At 35.6% G+C, this 22,577-nt stretch overlaps 1 protein-coding gene across 2 annotated transcripts in view; it reads left to right on the top strand.

Moving 5' to 3' along the window:
- Positions 1–22,577, top strand: part of LOC131981950 (alpha-1,3-mannosyl-glycoprotein 4-beta-N-acetylglucosaminyltransferase A-like) — a 39,824-nt gene that overhangs the window by 4,063 nt on the left and 13,184 nt on the right. For both annotated transcript variants that reach the window (XM_059346492.1, XM_059346491.1), the window contains exons 2-12: positions 1,529–1,705; positions 3,131–3,247; positions 3,760–3,893; positions 9,507–9,553; positions 12,943–13,056; positions 13,291–13,366; positions 14,395–14,509; positions 15,159–15,289; positions 16,376–16,483; positions 18,012–18,205; positions 20,205–20,283. In XM_059346492.1, the coding sequence (XP_059202475.1) occupies positions 1,529–1,705; positions 3,131–3,247; positions 3,760–3,893; positions 9,507–9,553; positions 12,943–13,056; positions 13,291–13,366; positions 14,395–14,509; positions 15,159–15,289; positions 16,376–16,483; positions 18,012–18,205; positions 20,205–20,283 (1,292 nt within the window). The remainder of the gene's footprint in view (positions 1–1,528; positions 1,706–3,130; positions 3,248–3,759; positions 3,894–9,506; positions 9,554–12,942; positions 13,057–13,290; positions 13,367–14,394; positions 14,510–15,158; positions 15,290–16,375; positions 16,484–18,011; positions 18,206–20,204; positions 20,284–22,577) is intronic.

Raw genomic sequence — 22,577 nt, 5'->3', positions numbered from 1 at the left:
CAAGTGCCTCAAGGTGTACTTAGCTACATTCCACCACTGGTTTTCAGTTAAATATCTTGCAAAGACTTCCTTCGTATCTGATTTCACCATGTGGTTGTTGAAAGTGTTTTTGTTCCTGTTAGCTCATGCTGACAGGTGTCTCACAAAAGGAAAGTCTGTGTGCATGTGGCAAGAGTTAATTAGTGAGCTAGAAAGGCTATATTTGAGATAAGTGGGCTGGATTATTGTTGTGCTACAGGTTAAAATACCTTCACTTTTTTTTAAAGCAGTTGAAATGTTAGTTACAGACAGACAGACAGACAGACAGACATGTGATGTGATCAGTTCAGCAGTCTGATGACTCTGAAAGTTGTAAAGTGTCCATTAAGAAGAAGATATGAAAGCAGTTGAAATGTCAGTGTAACTGAGAATGGAGACAGTGGAAGTGTTTGCACTGTAAATAGTGTCATTTATATGTAAACTTTTATCACAGGTCAAATTTCAGCTCAAGTAGTTAAAGCTATGTAAACTCAGTGTAAGTTCAAATGTATTGAAATGTAGATTTTTTTAAAAATAGTGTGTGCTTGTTGCAGAATCTCACGCGCACAGTTCAGATCATACAAACTCAGTTGATACAACAAATTTTGGACAAAAAATGAAGCAGACAACAACTAAAACATCTCTCTGTCTGTGCATTTATATATTTTTTTATATTTTACACTTTATATGTTACTTTTAATCTAAGTCCTTTGTTATAAGTTTAAAGGTCCATTCTGACCTCCTGAGTGTGTAACAGTCAGCTTCAGGCCAGAGACTCCTTGGAAAGTAACAACTTGATACTTTGGGATTTGTCAGAAAAGACTCAAAATTACCATAAAATGACACAAAATGATTTAAAAAAAAAAAGACTCAAAATGACCAGAAAATTACATAAAATGAAGTAAAAAAGGACTCAAATTGACCACAAAATTATAAAAACTTACCACAAAAAGACACAAATTGACCAAAAAAGACACAAAATGACCAAAAAAAACACAAAATGGCTCAAAAAAGAAACAAAATGACCAAAAAAGACCCAAAATGACAAAAAAGACACAAAATGACAAAAAAAGACACAAAATTACCATAAAAGGAAACAAAATGACCAAAAAAGACACAAAATTACAAAAAAAAAGACACAAAATTATCAAAAAAAAGACATTAAATGACCAAAAAGACTAAAATACATTAACACATGAACACTTTAACACAGTGGAGACAGAGTTGACTTCCAAAATGATTTGGCGACCCCCAGAAATCATCTCGCGACCCCAATTGGGGTTGGGACCCCAAGGTTGAGAATAGCTGGTTTAAAAGAGTTAAAGCTGTTCTGGAGCCTCCATTGGGTCCATCATTGGTTTCCATTGGGTTGCTTGACAATTGGGGCCAATTCAAAACAAACAAGTTTGATTAAGAAAAACTAATTTTGACCAGTGAAAGAGCCATCTGATGACACAGTGAGAACACTGATTGATACCATTGTGATTCATATTGACTTCTCTGTCTGCAGGTCCAACAATCCTGCCAAACCTGCAGACCCTGTACGAGCGCCTGTTGGTGGCTGAGCAGTTGGGGGGTCAGGTCAGCCGGGATCTCAGCAGCATCCTGGATCACCTGAAGAACATGTCCAGAGCTGCCAACAGCAGCCACACCACCAGCAACACCACCAGCAGCAACATTTCCACAGGTGGTTAAAGTAACATGCTTGCATTCATTCATTGAGTTTGCATTATTTATTGCATACAATATTTATGATTATTTTTCTACAAAATGTGGAAAAACAGGTTCCCTTTCTATTTATTTTTAAAGCCAAGTTTGTTCTGCAGCTTTGTATCCAGATTGAAAGTGCAATTTCCATCAATCCATATTCCCAAATGTTTATAATAAGGGACTATTTCAATAGATTTAAGTGCTAATCTGGACTTTGCTATGATTTTGATATTCGTAGCCCTTGTAAAAACATAAGCTATTTTGTTTTATCAGCATTTCACACAAGAGATCAATGAGTGCCTCTTGAAGAAATTTACAAGAATGTTACAGACTGTCAATTGCCATTTGTGTAGCATAAGCCCGAAAATATAAAACAATATCATCTGCATATAGATGGACATTATCATTGATATTAATTGGGAAAAGTACCGGGCCTTAAATCGAACCTTGAGGAACACCTTTTGTTAACCAACTTTTACACACTGCTGTCTATCAGAGAGTCTGTTCAGTTCAGATCAAAGCCTTAAGAAAGACATTTATCGATTTTTTTCCCCACACCTCTATCACCATACCACCATATGTCTTTGTCTAACCCTACGGCTAGAAATCAGACATGACCAGCGTTGGGCCCCAGGGCCAACGCCATTTACGCTTAAACTGGCTCCAGCTTGTCTGAGAAATTGCAAATCGTCGGGCAGCAAGAAGAGCAGAGCAGCGTGATGGTCTGGCTCTGCTGGCTGGACAGCATTCATGCACATTTTAAAGTGTTTTAAGCCTCTGGAGTCCACAAAAGCATTGACACATTACTTCATCTTCATCTTCATTATGTCAAGGCATAATAACAGAGAAACTTCAAGCCCTGACATCGAGTTCTCTCTAAAGTTCTGGCTTCAAACTCAGTTTTTGTTCGATAATGTTAGGCCAAGTAAAGCAGATGATAAGGTCAAATATATGAAGTATGAAATATAGAACTAGGTCCTCATTATATATATATATATATATATATATATATATATATATATTCACATCTGCGACATTTACAATTCTTACTGAGCATGGTTATGTTTTGTAAGTTTAAAAAAACCTATTTTTTAAATTCCAGTTTTATGTTTTTTGGTTGTTTTTTTAAAATCCTGGGTTCAAAATGTAGATCCAGTAAGTCAAAGTGAAAAAATATTCATCAGATCAAATAGGTGAGGTGCTGAAAATAATGATACAAACATGCACTAGCACAGTAAGTGCTTAGTAAGTGGCAGAATGAAAAGTATTCAAAAACTGACAAAATAGCCCAAGACTCCAAAGACTTAATGGCTTTATAAGAGGTTTACCTGTATCTAGTATCTTATTATGTGAGTTTTTGCATTGACTGACTGCCTCCTCTCCTCTTCCCTCCTGAGCACAGAAACAACAAGGGAGCAGACGTTCCTCCAGCCCAACATTTACGTCTACATGCCCCACCTCAAACATCATCCAGACAGCCTCGTCCCCAACGTCCTGCTGGGACAGGGACGCACTGGAGGTATGCAGCTCTCACACACAAAACACACTTTTACTGCCATATAACGCCTGTATTGCTTCGTGTTTCTGCTTCGTTTGAAGGATTCAAGATTTCCTTTTTCCTCCAAGTTGATTGAAATTGTAGCTGCTTGTTAATTTTCATCACTAGAACCTCAGAAGAACACACACAGTTGTGAGATTTAGGCCTCCTTAACATGATTACCTCACATAAAGTGTACAGTCATGGAAAAAGTTATTAGACCACCCTTGTTTCTTGTTCATTTTAATGCTTGGTACAACTAAAGGTACATTTTTTGGACAAATATAATGATACCAACAAAAATAGCTCATAAGAGTTTAATTTAAGAGCTGATATCTAGACATTTTCTATGTTTTTTTGATAATTATTTTTGTTACTATCATGAAAACCATGGAAAATGGCTCAATATCAGCTCTTAAATTAAACTCTAAAGGTTCATTTGCTTGGAAAAATAAATGTGTGTGTGTGTGTGTGTGTGTGTGTGTGTGTGTCAGTCTCCATAGTGATGGGTATTCCTACAGTGAAGCGTGAGAAGCAGAGCTACCTGGTCAGCACCCTCAGCTCTCTGCTCTACAGCCTGACGCCCTCACAGCAGCAAGATCTGCTCATCATTGTCTTTGTTGCTGAGGTTAGACACACACACACACACACACACACACACACACACACACACACACACACACACATTCTTGTACTTTTATCTTTGTGAGGACCCTCATTGTAATAGTGAATTCCGTTGCAAGGTTATAATAGTTTTTAATTTTTCATTAGTTTTAGTTTTAATTTTTTTTTTTTTTTTTTTTTTTTGTATGAGTTTTTAGAGTGAGTTTACAAGTTTTAGTTTACTATATATTTTTTTGAAATGCTTTAGTTTTAGTTTAGTTTTTATTAGTTTTAGTTTTTTGTAATGGGGTATTTGTTGGGTGGGAGATTAAAAGAGGTCACAGTAAAATTTGCCTTTATTTCCTTTGTCTTATCCATCTTCATTATGTATGGAAAAAGTTGACGAAGGACATTTTCACTATAATTTTAGTTAGTTTTGTAACCACACAATACAGTTTCAGTTAATTTTCATTATCATGTAACCTTTAACCCTTAAAACAAAGTCTGAAATCTCAAAAAAGCCTTTAAAGAAGTGAGGACCGGCCGAAAAGTCCTCACTTTGCAAAAATGTCCTCACTCTGTAGGAAGTACAAGAACACACACACACACACACGCACACACAACCACACACAGACACAGACACACACACACACACACACACACACACACACACAGACACAGGGTTTTTTTCTCTTTGGTATCAAGTATCATATTTGCTCCCTTGTTGAGAGTGAGAGCCGAGAGGATCGATACCACTCTCCTGTTTGTATTCTAAATATGAAGCCAGAGCCAGCAGGCAGTAAGCTTAGCTTGTTGTTTTCAAACTGCACTTAGCAACAGGCTAAGCAGTTATTAGCCTGGTGATAAGGGAGCTGCTATCTTGGGGCTAAGAAACACACAAGCACAATCCTGGTCCGGCTCCAGAGCAGTGAACAGAGAATAAGATAAAACAGGCCTGTCAAGCAAGGTTATTATAGTTAACCGGAAACTGTATTTTCTGGTTCAAAACTAACTAAAATTATAGTGAAAATGTCCTTTGTTTGAGTCTTTGTCAACTTTTTTCATATCTATTCTTTTTTGTTGATATGAAACCTATTTCATCTATCTAAACTAGCAAAGTCACTCTAAAAACTCATTAAAACTAACTGAATTTGAAAACAAAAATTGACAACGAAGTTAAAACTAAAACTAATGAAAAATCCAAAACTATTATAACCATGCTGTGAATTCATGTTGTACTTCCCATTTGTTTTGTTTTTAAAAGTGAGAATTATGCTGTGTGTATATGAAGGGCATTGCTGTGCTCAATTATTTCTCACTCGCAATTTTTGAGTTGATACCATTTATTACACAGATTTGGTACTCATTTTTTTACCACTTGAGGATTAATTTCTGCAAGAATTGGCGAGCAATTTAAGGAAACTCTTAGGTAGGAAATTTCAACGAAACCCTTGTTATTGTCAATATATAGAAATTTACAAGATTGTTGATCCCAGTTGTATTGAGTAAGCCCAACAATATAAAATAATATAATCTGCATATAGATGGACATTACAGGCATTTAAAGCCAGGACAATATCATTCATATTAATTGGGAAAGCTATTTTGTTTAATCAGGATTTCACACAAGAGATCAATGAGTGCCTCTCTGTCAATTGCCATTTGTATAGAATAATACGATATCATCTACGTATAGATGGACATTATCATTGATATTAATTGGGAAAAGTACCGGGCCTTAAATTGAACCTTGAGGAACACCTTTTGTTAACCAACTTTTATGCACTGCTCTTTTTTAAAGCCAAGTTTCTTCTGCAGCTTTGTATCCAGATTGAAAGTGAAATTTCCATCAATCCATATTCCCAAATATTTATTATAAGGTACTATTTCAATACCTATAGATTTAAGTGCTAATCTGGACTTTGCTATGATTTTGATATTCTTAGCCCTTGTAAAAACATAAGCTATTTGGTTTTATCAGCATTTCACACAAGAGATCAATGAGTGCCTCTTGAAGAAATTTACAAGAATGTTGCAGACTGTCATTTGCCATTTGTATAGAATAAGCCCGAAAATATAAAACAATATCATCTGCATACAGATGGACATTATCATTGATATTAATTGGGAAAAGTACCGGGCCTTAAATCGAACCTTGAGGGACACCTTTTGTTAACCAACTTTTACACAATGCTGTCAATCAGAGAGTCTGTTCAGTTCAGATCAAAGCCTTAAGAAAGACATTCCTTATACTCTACTATATGGTGCCAATTGTTCACCCACTCAAACTCTCTTAACACAACAACTGATGCAGGTTTTACCAGGTAATACTATTACGTAGTGCTGCCACTTCTAGTATAGCAATGCTGCTGATCTAGCCATTGCTATTAAGTTGTAAAATTGAATGCTCTAAGTCTCTAGTTTGTGCGTGCAAAGTTTCATGAGGCTGTGATTATCCTACAGCAGCTCATTTTATACACTGAGCTCAAGTTTCAAGAAATGCTCTCGCTACAATGGAATGCTACCATGGGGACTAACATCATCACACATGAATACAATTTGGCTCATTGAATCCACAAGAGTCTCAGCTTTCTAGTGATATCCAATTGATGCAATTCCAAAGCTGTTTTGGGACCCAAAATATGCAGAAATATTAAAATACAAGAGACAAGTACACCTAAAAAAAATAGAATATCTGGAAAAAGTATATATATTTATCAATATATAATATCAATATCAATATCAGTATCAATATTTTTGGTCAATTATTTCAGAAAGTGAAACTCGTATATTATATAGATTCATTACATGCAGAGTGAAATATTTCAAGCCTGTTTTTCTTGTAATTTCTTGTAATGAATCTATATAATGTATAAGTTTCACTTTCTGAAATGATTAACAAAAAATATTGAACTTTTTCATGATATTCTAATTTTTGGAGATATACCTGTAATCTATAAAATGACTGAGTGTAAATTGATTTTTCCTCGTTTGTTACCAGGAAAATACATAAAATGATCAAAAAGACACACAAATGACCAAAAGAGACACAAAATACCAAGGAAATACATAAAATTACCAAAAAAGGATGTAAAATGACCAAAAGAGACATAACATAAGCAAAAAAATACATAAAATGACCAAAAAGACACAAAAATTACGAGAAAAAAGACACAAAATTACAAAAAAAGACACAAAATTACCAAAAAAAGACACAAAATTACCTAAAGAGACACAACATAGCAAGGAAATACATAAAATTACCAAAAAAGGATGTAAAATGACTAAAAAAAGACACAAAATGACCAAAAAAAGATGCAACATAACCAAGAAAATACATAAAATGACCAGAAAGACACAAAATTACAGAAAGAGTCATATCAGAAAGTGAAACTCTTACATTATATAGATTCAACTGAGAATATATATATATATATATATATATATATATATTTACTTTTTCATGATATCCTAATTATTTGAGCTGTACCTGTATGTGAACTGCATACAGGTGAATGGAGGTTTCTGGTTTCACTTTCACCCTTAAGTCACTTCTCCTATAATCTCCAGAGTATTTCCTTAAAGAGGAACATGAAACAGACAGTGTAACCCGGCTGGTTTGCTTTTTTTCCTGCTGAATATTGCTTTAACTTCTCCCAGTGTCATAAATCTCTCCCAAAATATTATAGATGCAATTAATAAACGACAAAGCTGCACTTTGACATCAGATTTACTGCAGCTGTATTACCGAGAGCCCAGCTGCTGTTGTACACTCCATAATTTAAAGACAACTTTCCCACAACCTTATCTGTAAAATACTTCTCATAAATCATGATTAATGGAACAAGTCTTGCAGTGAGTCAGCAGCTTTTTCCCACCTTTAGTCTTTCTCTCTCACAGAGCAAAGACGCTGTTTGACAGGTCAGGTAACTTGGTAAATACTTCTTTTCTGAGTCGACACACATGCCAGAGACTAATAATATTAGGTGTGTGTGTGTGTGTGTGTATTCACTCAGGTAAAACAAGGTCTTGTAGCTGTTGTATGATCAGGTAACATATGCAAAATCACCTCGAGCAAACAAAAGAGAGTCACAGAGAAAACTTCTTCCCTTGTTGTTTCTGTGGTGCCACACAAATTAAATGTATTGTTTACACACAAGGGTGTTCGTATTTAACCCTGTGGAGTGTCCAAAAGCTCCAAATAATCCAGACTTGTTGCCTCCATCAGACTAGAAAACAAAGCAGCGTGGAGCCCTACTGTAAATTTACCTCTAAAGTTCTGGCTGTAAACTCCATGAGGCCAGTTTCAGTTTGATGATGATATACCAAGTAAAACTGGAGACAAGCTCAAATAGATTTAGTATCAAATGATAGAACTGGATGGAACCCTCTTATATGTTAGATTTGACACCTTTTGTTCACATTTGCAGCATTTAACATAGTTTATTGCGCACGATAGTGTTTTGAAAGTTAAAAAAAAGATTCAAAATCACATTTTATGTTGGACTAAATGACTAAAAAAGACACAAAATTACTAAAAAAAGACACAAAATGACAAAAAAAGACACAAAATGACTATAAAAGACACAAAATGACCAAAAAAGACACAAAATAACCAAAAAAAGACACAAAATGACCAAAAAAAGACACAAAATGACTAAAAAAAGACACAAAATCACAAAAAAAGACACAAAATCACTAAAAAAAGAAACAAAATGACTAAAAAAAGGACTAAAAAAGACACAAAATGACTAAAAAAGACACAAAATGACAAAAAAAAGACACAAAATGACTAAAAAAAGACACAAAATGACTAAAAATGACACAAAATTACTAAAAAAAGACACAAAAATGACTTAAAAAGACACAAAATGACTGAAAAGACACAAAATGACTAAAAAAGGACACAAAATGACTAAAAAAAGACACAAAAATGACTTAAAAGACACAAAATGACCCATCAATTATTATCAGGTCATATAGGTGAAAAAAACAACAACAACATGGCATTTGGTAATGCTTTATAATAAGGTCCTTAATAACCATTAATTAACAAGTAATAAGGCATTGTTCTCGCTTTAGATTCGGTAGTTGCAAAAAGCATAGTTAACTTATAGTTAACTTATAATAGATGAGCAATAAAATATATTTTAATATCAATAAGCAAACAAAATAAGATTAATAAAGGCATGGCAAAGACATAATGGGTGGGTCATGGGTGTTTGTAATGCCATTATTAACACTTATATAAGCTTATAAACACACAATAATGTTAATAAGCATTTTGTAAGGACTTACAAGGGCCTTATTACTTGTTAATTAATGGTTATTACAAGGACCTTAATATAAAGCGTTACCTAACATTTTTAAGTGTTGTATACAGGCAGGATGGAAAGGATTAAAGAATGGACACAATAAGAGACTCCATAGAGTTAGCATGATGTGTGTGAGGCTACAGTTACAGTAGTGAGTAACAACAGATCCCCATATCAGTGAAAACTGGTTGTACGAGGTCTGGAGTCAGAGGGATGAGCACAATGAAGCTGTCTCACCCCACGAGACCTCTATACTGTCTGTCTGCTGTTCACTAACACAGCAGAAACCCCCCCTGAACTAATACATCTCTTTTCTCCCTCAGACGGAGCCGGAGTATGTGAGCAGCGTGGCCGACATCATCAGGAAGAAGTGAGTGGGAAACTTTCACTATGACGTCACGCCGCTCTGGTTTCATGTCCTCTGTGGTTGTTCTGACTGCAGACACTTCTCGGAGCTGTGCTTTTGAGGTTTTCTTACTGGAAAAGATTTCAAAGAGCTCCGTGCAAACAGTGGTGCACTGCAACAAAAGGTGTCTAAAAACCAGATATAACAGTAAATCTGAGGGAAATGATCTTGCTGCATGGACAGATAATTTACCTTGACAAGATTTCTCAAATTAGGATTGTTAAATCTAGAAATAAGCATGTTGAACGCTTAAAATACGGAATTAACTCTTAAAACTAGATAAATGATCCAACACTTCTAAATCTAAAGTTTTTTTTATCTTGGTAAGAAACAAATAATTATCAGGTCACTCTGCTCGGGCCAGTTCATCGCTGCTTGCAGCTTTAATTTTTATCTCTTTTGTACATTTTTTGTCTTCTTTTGGTCATTTTGTGGCCAAAAGAAGATGTTAAAAGACATGTAATAACAAAAAAGATACAAAAAAAGACACAAAATGACTAAAAAAAATACACAAAATGACCAAAATTGTTACGCTAAACACCAAAATGACCAAAAAAAGATACAAAAAGACACAAAATGACTAAAAAAATGACACAAAATGACCAAAAAAGACACAAAAAGACACAGTCTTGTCAGGTCACTCTGCTCGGGCCAGTTCATCGCTGCTTGCAACTTTAGTTGTATCTCTTTTGTACCAAAAGAAGATGTTAAAAGACACAAAATGACAAAAAAAACACAAAAAGACACAAAAAGACATAAAATGACCAAAAAGGCACAAAAACACAAAAACACACAAAAAAAAAGACACAATTTTTTTTAAATCTTGGTAAGAAACAAATAATCATCAGGTCACTCTGCTCGGGCCAGTTCATCACTGCTGGCAGCTTTAATTTATCTTGTTTTAAGAGTTAATTTCTTATTTTAAGTGTTCAACATGCTTATTTCTAGATTTAATAATCTTAATTTAAGAAATCTTGTCAAGGTAAATTATCTGTCCATGCAGCAAGATCATTTCCCTCAGATTTACTGTTTTTATCTGGTTTTTCATGCTGCTCATGTTTAGTGTTATTAAAGTTACAGGTTAAAACAAACACTCACCTGTACAGCAGCCTTTTACCATTTCTCTTGGGTGATGAACAGAAACCCAACCTCAGCTTTTACATAATATACATTACATGAGCTGTGACAGCTGGTCAAACAAGAACCAAACGAACAAGGAAGTGGGAAAAAAGCAACAACTGATTTTTACAAGACAGTTTCCTGCTTAGAAGTCCAAAGAAAGTTAAAGGAAAAGTCTTTTCAACACATCCGCATTGTTTCTTTTGTACATATTTTGCACTTATTCCTTTGTGGCTCATGTGGTGCAACATTTTTATCTGTGCATCTTTAGATGTTTCCTGTTGCTGAAGCTGCAAGCTGCAGTTAACATGTCAGTTAAAGCAACACTTCAGTCACACAGGTGTTCTGTTCTCTGAATAGTACTTTAAAGTACTTTAAAGCAGTAGTTCTCAACCTTTTTGAGTCGCGACCCCCAATTTCACATGCATGTTGTCCGTGACCCCCGCTCACTGAACACAATCTCACACGCACAGTTCAGATCACCCAGAAAAGAAACAAAATGACCAAAAAAAGACACAAAATGACTAAAAAACGACACAAAATGACAAAAAAAGGAAACAAAATGACCAAAAAAGACACAAAATGATCAAAAAAGACACAAAATGACTAAAAAAAGACACAAAATGACCAAAAAAAGACACAAAATGACAAAAAAGATACAAAATTAACAAAAAAATGACAAAAAATGACAAAAAAGGCACAAAATTAACAAAGAAAAGGACACAAAATTACCCTAAAAGACACAAAATGACTAAAAAAAGACACAAAATGACCAAAAAAGGCACAAAATGACTAAAAAACGACACAAAATTACCAAAAAAAGGAAACAAAATTACCAAAAAAGACACAAATTAACCACAAAATGATCAAAAAAGACACAAAATGATCAAAAAAAGACACAAAATTAAAAACAAAAAAACCACACAAAAAAACCACAAAAAAAACATTTAGTGACCAAAAAGACTAAAACACATTAACACATGAACACTTTAACTCAGTGGAGACAGAGCTGACTTCCAAAATGATTTGGCGACCCCCAGAAATCATCTCGCGACCCCAATTGGGATCCCGACCCCAAGGTTGAGAACAACTGCTTTAAAGTACTTTAAACTGACACGTCAGCCTAGAAAATACTGGGTGGTGATTGCTGACATATTTGCACAGGTGTGTGTGTACAAGTTTCTCTCTTTCTTTTAACTTAACTGCCTTCATAACTCATCATAAAACACAATCATAAAATTAAAAAACACCAATAAAAAAACGTATCTAAAGCACCTGGTTGGTCAGAAGTCTGTCTGAGCTGCTACATTATGACAAACATCATAATACATATAATATAAAGATTCATTGTTGATATTAAGATTGTTTACTTCTGCGCTGATCTGTTTAGGTCACACACACACACACACACACACACACACACACACACACACATTCACACACACAGATTGTATTACTATTGTCATGTTTGGACACCAATTTAATACTTTGAACACACACACACATAAATACAATACAATACAAGTAAATACGTGCACAGGCACACAAATACACACACAGCCATAGACACACACGCACATACACAAATAAATACACAGTCACACGCACATGTACACACACACACACACACACACATACACACAACCACACACACACACACACACACACACACACACACACACACACATACACACACAGATTGTATTACTATTGTCATGTTTGTACACCAATTTAATACTTTGAACACACACACACACACACACATATACACACACACACACACACGCATACATGCATATACACACACACACACACACACACATTTTATTACTATTGTCATTTGTGTACACAAAACATGACTCATTGTATTGATTTACCTGTAAATTTAATACTTTGAACACACACACACACACACACACACACACGTACACACACACACACACACACAACCACATACACACATATACACACATATACACACACACACACACACACACACACACACATACAAACACATACAACCACATACACATATATACACACACATACACACACACACACACACACACACACACACACACATACACTTACAATACTGAGAATTTTCTCTTATGTGACTTATCGTGACTCAAGTATCAGGATAAAATCAATCAAAATCAAATGACTGAAATGCTGAATAGTTATGTTGATCTTTATATGTTGCTGTTGTCACTCAACCAGCTGTTTCTGTGCAGTTTTCCGAAGGAGGTGCAGTCGGGGCTGCTGGAGGTCATCTCTCCTTCTCAGTATTACTACCCCGACTTCAGCAGCCTCAGAGAGACCTTCGGAGACTCCAAGGACCGAGTCAAGTACTTCTACCTTTTATACTAATATTCATCTTAAATGCTTTTTAGGATTAAGTTGATATTTCTTGCTTTATTCCCATTTATATGTATATAACTTCTTGTGTTCTGTGTGCAGATCATTTGCATTTAGGATACTGCTATGTGCAGTATTTGATCAGATAAGCAGGAGAATAAGCAGTAGAAGGTGAATTAGGGTTTTATTATATCCCATAAATGTATGATTGTGTCTATCTTTAGGTGGCGAACGAAGCAGAATCTGGACTTCAGCTTCCTCATGCTCTACGCTCAAGCCAAAGGAACGTTTTATGTTCAGGTAGGGCTCAAAGGTCCAACAACTGGAGATAAACCTGTTTGCTGTCATGCATGTTTATACAGTTTGTGGTGAAACAGCGCCCCCCCTCAGTGCATCAGTAACAGTACAGGTGGAGAGTGGTACTGCAGCAACATCAGGGGGGCTTCAGCAAGAAAAACCTACAAAAATGATGATACATTTAGATCAGGGGCCTCAAACTAAAATTACCTGGGGGCTGCTGGAGGCAGAATCATAATGACCAAAAAAAGACACAAAATTATTAGAATAAGACACAAAATAACCAACAAAACACACAAAATTACAGAAAAAGACACAAAATGACTGAAAAAACACTAAATTATCTAAAAAAGACACAGAATTACCAAAAATCCACAAAATTACAAAAAAAGACACAAAATGACTGAAAAAAACACTAAATTACTTAAAAAGACACAAAATGACAACAAAAAAACTAAATTACTTAAAAAAGAAACAAAATAACCAAAAAAAAGTTTAATATTTAAAATATGACACAAAATGACCAAAAAAAAGACACAGAATTGCTAAAAAAGACACAAAATTATTTAAAAAAGACACAAAATTATTTTTTTTAAAAGACAGAAAATTACTAAAAAAGACACAAAATTATTTTAAAAAGACACAAAATTACGAAAAAAGTAATTAAAGGGACCTTCCACACACAACACAGTAAAGTGCCATTCATATAAAACTCACATTAAACTTTCATATCAAGGTGGGGGCCACAAAATATCGTCACGAGGGCCACAATTGGCCCGCGGGCCGCGAGTTTGAGACCCCTGATTGCGAAGAAGTTCTGTGAGAAGTAGAAACTATTTTACTGTTTTAAAAATGATTGAGTTATACTTTAATTATGGAGAATGAACAATTCACAAAATTTCCTTTTTGTTTTTTGGGTCAGGTTCAACTGTTTTCTCAGTTCAATCAAAAACAAATATTACAAATGTGTTTATTTTGTGGTGAATGTTTGGCTTTTAAAAAATGTTGTTTTTTGTTGTTGTTGTTTTTAGTTAGAGGATGATGTCGAGGCGAAGGCGAGCTACTTCGAGGACATGAAGAACTACGCCATCCAGGAAGACCCCAAACCATGGTTGTTCCTGGAGTTCTCCCAGCTCGGGTTCATAGGTGTGTGTGTGTGTGTGTGTGTGTGTGTGTGTGTGTGTTTAAAGTATTAAATTGGTAGGTAAATCAGTATAATTAGCCACTAATTAGTATACAAACATGACAATTACAATACAACTGTGTGTGTGTTTGTATGTGTGTGTGTGTGTGTGTTTGTGTGTGTGTGTGTGTATGTATATGTTCATGTGTGTATCTGTGTGTGTTTTTGTTTATGTGTGTGTGTTTTTGTGTGTGTGTGTGTTTGTATGTGTGTGTGTTTGTGTTTATGTGTGTGTGCATGTGTGTGCATGTGTGTATGTGTATGTTCATGTGTGTATCTGTGTGTGTGTGCCTGTATGTGTGTGTGTTTTTTGTTTATGTGTGCGTATATGTGTGTGTGTCTGTGTTTGTGTTTATGTGTGTGTATGTGTGTATGTGTGTGTGTGTGTTTGTGTGTGTGTGTGTGTGTGTGCGTGTGTGTGTGTGTGTACATGTGGGTGTGTGTATGTATGTGTATGTGTGTGTGGCCTGTGTGTGTTTAAATATTAAATTGGTAGGTTAGTCAAATAATGATCCACTAATTAGTATACAGACATGACAATGGTAATAAAACCTGTGTGTGTGTGTTGTGTGTGTGTGTGTGTGTGTGTGTGTGTGTGTGTGTGTTCTCCAGGTAAGATGTTCCGTACCCGGGACCTCCCGATGATCTCTGAGTTCTTCCTGATGTTCCACAGAGACAAACCCATCGACTGGCTGCTGGATCACATCCTGTGGGTCAAAGTCTGCAACCCGGAGAAAGACGCAGTAAGTCCAACACACACACACACACACACACACACACACACACACACACACACACACACACACACACACACCTATTGAATAATCCCTTGTGATTTATTTTCTTTGCATAGCAGATTGACAGGCAGTCATTGGGCGTGTATTTCTTGTGATGTGTTTTTCTTTCAAGTACTCTTTATGCAGGTAGAGCCACGAGTCAACACACAGATCTGACATTTCATTAAGAGTCAAGATAACGTGACTGAGATGAGATACAGTAACTTCAAAACTAGAAACAGAGAAACAGAGAGAAATTGAAACAATAAATCTTGACCTGAAAAGTAACTAAAGCTTTTTAGTTTAAAGCTGTCAACTTTTACTGAAGTACAAAAGTATCAGCATCAAAATGTACTTAAAGTATCAAAATCCAAATCAAATTTAATTTTCTCAAGGTAGCAATAATTTTAAACACTCAATATACTGATATGAGGTTTAATCTAATATATATATATATACACACATATATATATATATATATCTCCAGGGCTCCCTTGAAAAAGGGGTTCTTAATCTCAATGGGATATTCCCTGGTTAAATAAAGGTTAAATAAAATAAAAAAACCTGAAAAGCTAAATGTAGTGGAGTAAAAAGTATAATATAGAATAGTGGAGTAGAAGTATAAAGTTACGTATAATGGAAATACTCAAGTAAAGTAGAAGTACCTCAAAATGATACTTAAGTACAGAACTTGAGTTAATGTACATAGATATGATAGATAGATAGACAGACAGACAGACAGCATTACACACAGAGACAATAACAACACAATTAATTAAAAAGAAGAACCTAGGCATATTCAAACAATAAAATACAATCAAAACAAATATTTCTAAAGAAGGAGTGTGGATTCTTGTGCAGAATAAAATATAAATATACAGTATAAAATATAGGTGCTGTGAAACAAATATGGTGCAGTGAACAGTGTGCATAAAAAACACATAAAGTGCATATAGTGACTGTATGTTCTGACCAGACTTTTAGCTGTTATTGTACAGTGTGATGTCATGTGACAGTGTGTTGACCTGCATGCTGCTGTGTTGTCTCATCCAGAAGGACTGTAACGTCCAGAAGGCTTTACTGAAGCAGCGCTACAAGCCGTCTCTCTTCCAGCACGTCGGCCTCCACTCGTCTCTGTCCGGGAAGCTCCAACACCTGAAGGTGAGAGCACCAACCTGCTTTACTGCAGCTCAGACGTGAAATGACATTCATAGAAGTGGCTGATTTACATATTTCCATAGATTTAATCACACAGATGAACTCTCTGAACCCCAAGCAGTTGTCAAAGATAAGATAAGATAAGAAATCACTTTATTTGTCCCGCATTGGGGAAATATAGACACATAGATATTGAATCAGACAGAAAAAGAATCCAAGAAACAAGACATATATATACATTCTATACTACGACAGCGTATTAGGGCCAAGTATGAAAAAACCCCAAATACGGACCGGGGGAGGGGGGTAATATTTTAAGAAAAAGTCGCAAATTTATGAGATTAAAATCTCTTAAATCTGCAACTTTTTTTCTCGTACATTTTCCACTTTAATCTCCTAAATTTGCGACTTTTTCTCAAATATTACCCCCATCCCCCGGAGGGAAAAGTCGCAAATTTGTGAGATTTAAAGTGGCAAATTTACAAGAAAAAAGTAACAGATTTATGAGGAAAAAAATCTGAAAAAAATGTGTTTTGTATGGAAAACATGCAAAATTTTTATGAGATTAATGTGGCAAATGTGGAAAACAAAAAAAGTTGCAGATTTGCCACTCTAAATCAAATAAATCTGCTACTTTTTTTCTCGTACATTTGCCACTTTAATCTCGCTAATCTTTGTCTTTTTTTCTTGTAGATTTGCAACTTTAATCTCGTAAATTTGCAACTTTTCTCAAAATATTACCCTCCTCCACTGGATGGAAAAGTCGCAAATTTACGAGATTAAAAGTGACAAATTTGCAAGAAAAAAGTAGCAGAATTATGAGATAAAAAAAAGTCGGAAAAATTTGTGTTTTGTATGGAAAATCGGGAGACATCCCACTCGTAGAAACAAATGAAACGTGGTGATGTAGTATCTTGAAAAACAAAACACTAGCCTGTTTTTCAGACTTTTTTCTCATAAATCTGTGACTATATCTAGACCTTTTCCATGTTTTTTTAATAATGATTTTTGTTATTATCAAGAAAACCATGGAAAATGGCTCAATATCAGCATTTAAATTAAACTCTTATGAGCTAATTTTGTTGTTATCATTATATTTGTCCAAACAAATGTCCCTTTAGTTGTACCAGGCATTAAAATGAACAAGAAATTAGAGAAAACAAGGGTGCTCTAATCATTTTTTACATGACTGTTTACACTGTGGCTCATGAAGTTGGAACAAAATGTATTTTTTTATTTATGTATTCCTATAGGATTACAGATGATTGCCTCCTGTGTAGGTACAAGAGGTGGGAAATATTTGTAGATGTTGTGAACTAAGAGGGTGTCACCGTCTGAAAGGACGATTAAAGGTCATCTGTATGGTTAAACTGTCATCACAGCATGATATAAACACAAGAGAAGGTGGAGATCTCTGTCAGTCATGCACGTAAACTTAAGATACAGAAGCATTGACCCAACGCAGATTAATGTGTTTTTATACATGTCCTAATGTGTGTGTGTGTGTGTCTGTGTGTGTGTGTGTGTGCAGGATAAAGACTTTGGGAAGCAGACTCTGTTCCAGGCTCACAAAAACCCCGCTGCAGAGCTGAGCAGCAGCCTGAAACATTACCAGCAGCACAGCCTGATAAGGGCGTATAAAGGAGAGGACTTCTTCTGGGCGTTAACGCCTCTCCAGAACGATTATATCCTCTTCAAATTCCCCCAGCCAATCCACATCTCCAGGTCAGATTTGGCAAAAGCGTCACTGTCATTGTGAATTCACAATCCATGAATTATCTGATTGATCCTAACTCCATTCAGAAAACAAAGATTTTAAAGTTGTTTGTATGGTGGCCCTGAGAGTAAGTAAGTAAGTAAGTAAACTTTATTTATATAGCACCTTTCACAGACAGAAGTCACAAAGTGCTTCACATAGAAATCATACACATAACATAAAAATGTGCATACAAGTTTTAAAAGACCAAAACAACAGCAATTTAAACAACCATAGCAGTCCCGAAACAATTAATCAAAAGCCTGAAAAAAATCTTCATCAGTTTGACAACACAAGTGCAGCATTTAGAAAATGAGCTGCAAAGACCACAACTCAACAGAAGTGTTTCAAGAGGACACTCAAAAGTGATGCACATGCGGGCTAGCGCTAGCGTGCTAACGTTAGCAGCCGATCGATAGCATGCATTTTTAAAACTCATCTTAAAACCTATTTTTATTCCTTGGCTTTTAACCACGCATGAGACTCTGCTCTTGTTTTTAGTGTCGTGACTTGGCGCCGTTGAGAGAGACCAACTAAAACATGAATCATTCATTTATTTGATTTGTTCAACTGCAATTCAATTGACACAGGCTAGCAGGCTAACGCTATATATCACGTTATAACACGTTATAACATGAAATAACGTGATAATTTCGCGTTATAACATTGTCATATCTCCCCTTTTAAGTGGGTAGACTCACATTGTTCAACAAAGATGTATCCTCATAGCATAAACATAAACACAGAGAACATAACAGGTTTCAAGTGAAAATCTTCAACTTTCAATATTGTAACAACTTCCCACAAATGTAATAACGCAATGAATAATGGTTGACAGGGTTGTTGTTGTTTATTTGTTTACCTATACACGCACTACTAATACTAGTTGAAGATTTTCCCTTGCCCACAAACGTAATAAGTCCCTGCAAATGTAATAGTTCTTACATTTGTGGGAAACCGCGTGTTACGTTTGTAGTAGACAGCAGCTATTACGTTTGTGGAAAATGTATTACGTTTGTGGGATTATTGCATTGAAAGCTGCAGATTTTTATTAAGTTTGTGGACATTATTACATTTGACTGCGTTACAGGAGGTATTTCTAGTTCTAGATAAGATTTAGTCTCGTCTAGTCTAGTCCAGATAAGGCATGATGACACAGATTCCCTCTGTATGTTGCTGTGTGACGCTCTGACTGACACGTCACTTAAAGACAATCAGAGAGGAATTGTAAACATGTATATGACAGATAGGCCCTGTAACATTCAAGTCAGTTTGTCTGCAGTGGAAGCTGGTTTGTTTTGCCCTCATCAAATACAGAGGCGTGCAGCTGTGACATGATTGTTTTTTCTACCACGCACACACAGCAAATACCATTAGACAGACCTGGCAACCGCAGAGATAAACACAGAGAACCTGCAGCTGATGTTACTGCTGACAGACTGCAGCCAGAGGCCTCAAAACATCTCAAACACCACAAACAAACAACATTTACGCGTAAAATCTGTTCAAATTGAGGTTAAAAATGATTTAAAAGTTGCGGCTGGACGTTTAAAGTTAAGCTTGTCAGCCTGCGGTTTCTTCTTTGTTGTATCTACATAATATGAGGATGATAAGATTGTACCAAACAATATCTCAAACATATCTTGTTCACACATTAAGATAAAAAAGGCTGTTGCTTTGTGCATATATTGAGATATTAGTGGTATAAGTAAAGGTTAATGCCCAACAAGGTGTCCATTAACAGGTAGACACACAGAAATTCTTATTTATATATATATATATATATGTATATATATATATATATATATATATATCGACATTTTCACTGTTCATTGATGATAGTAGATTATCAATTATTGAATCAATGTATTGTTCCGTTTCATGGTATTGTTACAGCCTGAGGTTATCTCTGATGTATTGATATCCTGTATGTTGATCCTGACAGTTCACCTGTGCTCTTTACTGTAGGTACCGATTTCACAGCGGGAACATCGAGACCAGCGCCGATAAATTCAGCAACACCACAGTAGAAGTGCTGCCCAGCAATGTGAGTAACCTGCCTGTGTGTGTGTGTGTGTGTGTGTGTGTGTGTGTGTTCTTTGGTTCCATCAGGGCCGTCGAGCAGGTCTTAGTTTTCATCTCAGGTGTTGATACCTTGGGTAAGAGTGGCAAGGCAACAGGAAACACCCACAACAACAAGCTATCTGCTACCTGTGTGTGTGTGTGTGTGTGTGTGTGTGTGTGTTCTTGTACTTCCTACATAGTGAGGACCAGAACACCTTTTTAACCAACGGAGTGAGGACATTTCGGCCGGTCCTCACTTCTTTAAAGGCTTTTTTTTTTTAGATTTCAGACTTTGTTTTAAGGGTTAAAGGTTACATGATAATGATAATTAACTGAAACTGTATTGTGAGGTTACAAAACTAACTAAAATCATAGTGAAAATGTCCTTCGTTTTCGTCTTTTTCAACTTTTTTCATACATAATGAAGATGGATCAGACAAAGGAAATAAAGGCAAAATTTACTGTGACCTCTTTTAATCTCCCACCCAACAAATACCCCATTACAAAAAACTACAACTAATAAAAACTAAAGTGAAACTAAAGCATTTAAAAAAATAAATACTAAGCTAAAACTAGCAAACTCACTCTAAAAACTCATGAAAACTAACTGAATTTGAAAACAAAAACGGGAATCCATTATTCCAATGAGGGCCCTCACAAAGATAGAAGAACAAGAATGTGTGTGTGTGTGTGTGTGTGTGTGTGTGTGTGTGTGTGTGTGTGTGTGTGTGTGTGTGTCAGTCAATCGACACTTCTGTCACACCAAAGGGGAAAAGTGGTCATGGCGAGTGTGACCTTTGAGTAAAGTTACACAGACATGGAATCTCTGTGTGGAAGATAAGAGGGAAACCCCGTTAGAGCAGAGGAGTCCAGGTCCTCACAGCTCACGTTGCACCTGAAACTCACACACAGTACAGAGTGAAACATCAAACAGGGGCTAGGAAATGGATTGAGCACATATCAAATGTATTATATAGTGCAACGGTTCCCAAACTTTTTTAGCCGCGGACCTAGGGGTGTGCCATATCGTATCGTTCATGATAATATCGGTATATTTTTTTTATGGTTAAAAAAAATGCATATCATGATATTGGCAACGTTCCTACTTCTTGATGAAGTGGCGTAAGGCTGAGTGTCTGTCACCAGTCAGCCAGAATTTACAAGAAGACTGTCAAAATAAGATGCCTTAAATAAAACATACAAGAACCTTTATTCTCCTTTACAAAATTTCATTAAAATATTCCCCCGGAACCCCGAAATGGTTATTTTTATTATTTGCTCATACTCAAGAGTCAAGAGTAAATTTTTTTGTATTTGGCAACTGTTGAGATTTGCACTTCACACTACATTTTAGATTTTTATTTATTTATACAGACTAAAAAAAAATCATATTTTCTATATCTTTTTAAGTATTTCCTAATATTGTCAAGAATATCGTTATCGAAAAAAATAGCCTGCAATATCGCTGTCCCAACCTGGTTGACGCACCCCCAATCCCCTACATATATATATAAAAAAATGCAATAAGGTTTTTTATAACCAAATTAAAAGTGGCATGTTTAATAATGCTCAAATGACCAGAACACACATATAATAAAATAATCACCATCACAACAATGCACTGTAATAAATTATTCTGTTGTCATTTCATTTTACTTAATATATTTGCTAAAATGTATTAAATATAAATGTGTCCTTGATTTTGAGGCAGTTGTTTAAGTAACTTTAATATAAAAATGTCTGAGATGGAATCTACTTATTTCGATCACAATAAATATAATCTTTATGTGTATGTAATTCTAAATCAAGAGAATTTTGAATGAATCCAACACAATAGAATTAGTATGTTTTTAATTGACACGTAGCACTTCCTGTTAAGTTGTTATTAACTCAACTTGTAACGTAGTTAGATTTAGTTAATAATATTGCGTGCAATCTGTTGCCTCAATGTTATTGAGTAGCTATTGTTTATCTTTTTTACAGTGTGCGCTCTCGCATTTGAATTTTGTTCTCGTTAAGAAGAGTAAGAACGAGTCGAAGCGGCCCAGTCCTCCCGCAGGAGTCTCTCCCAGCTGCAGTCACAGAGCCGGACGGGATGTTAACCCCTTTGCGTCCAGTCTGCAAATCGCGCATGCACAAAGTTGCTGCTGTCTGGTTGACAGTCAGAGTCTCTGTTGGGTCACTTTAGCCGGTCCAGAGGCCGGATTAAAGAGGAGGGTTGGAATTGTGAAAGAAGACAGAGCACTTGCAGTTCTAAACATTTTAGGGTGTTTTTTA

The sequence above is a fragment of the Centropristis striata genome, chromosome 12, assembly GCF_030273125.1.
Source record: "Centropristis striata isolate RG_2023a ecotype Rhode Island chromosome 12, C.striata_1.0, whole genome shotgun sequence".
Taxonomy (NCBI): Eukaryota; Metazoa; Chordata; class Actinopteri; order Perciformes; family Serranidae; genus Centropristis; species Centropristis striata.
This window is presented reverse-complemented; position numbering and strand designations above follow the sequence as displayed.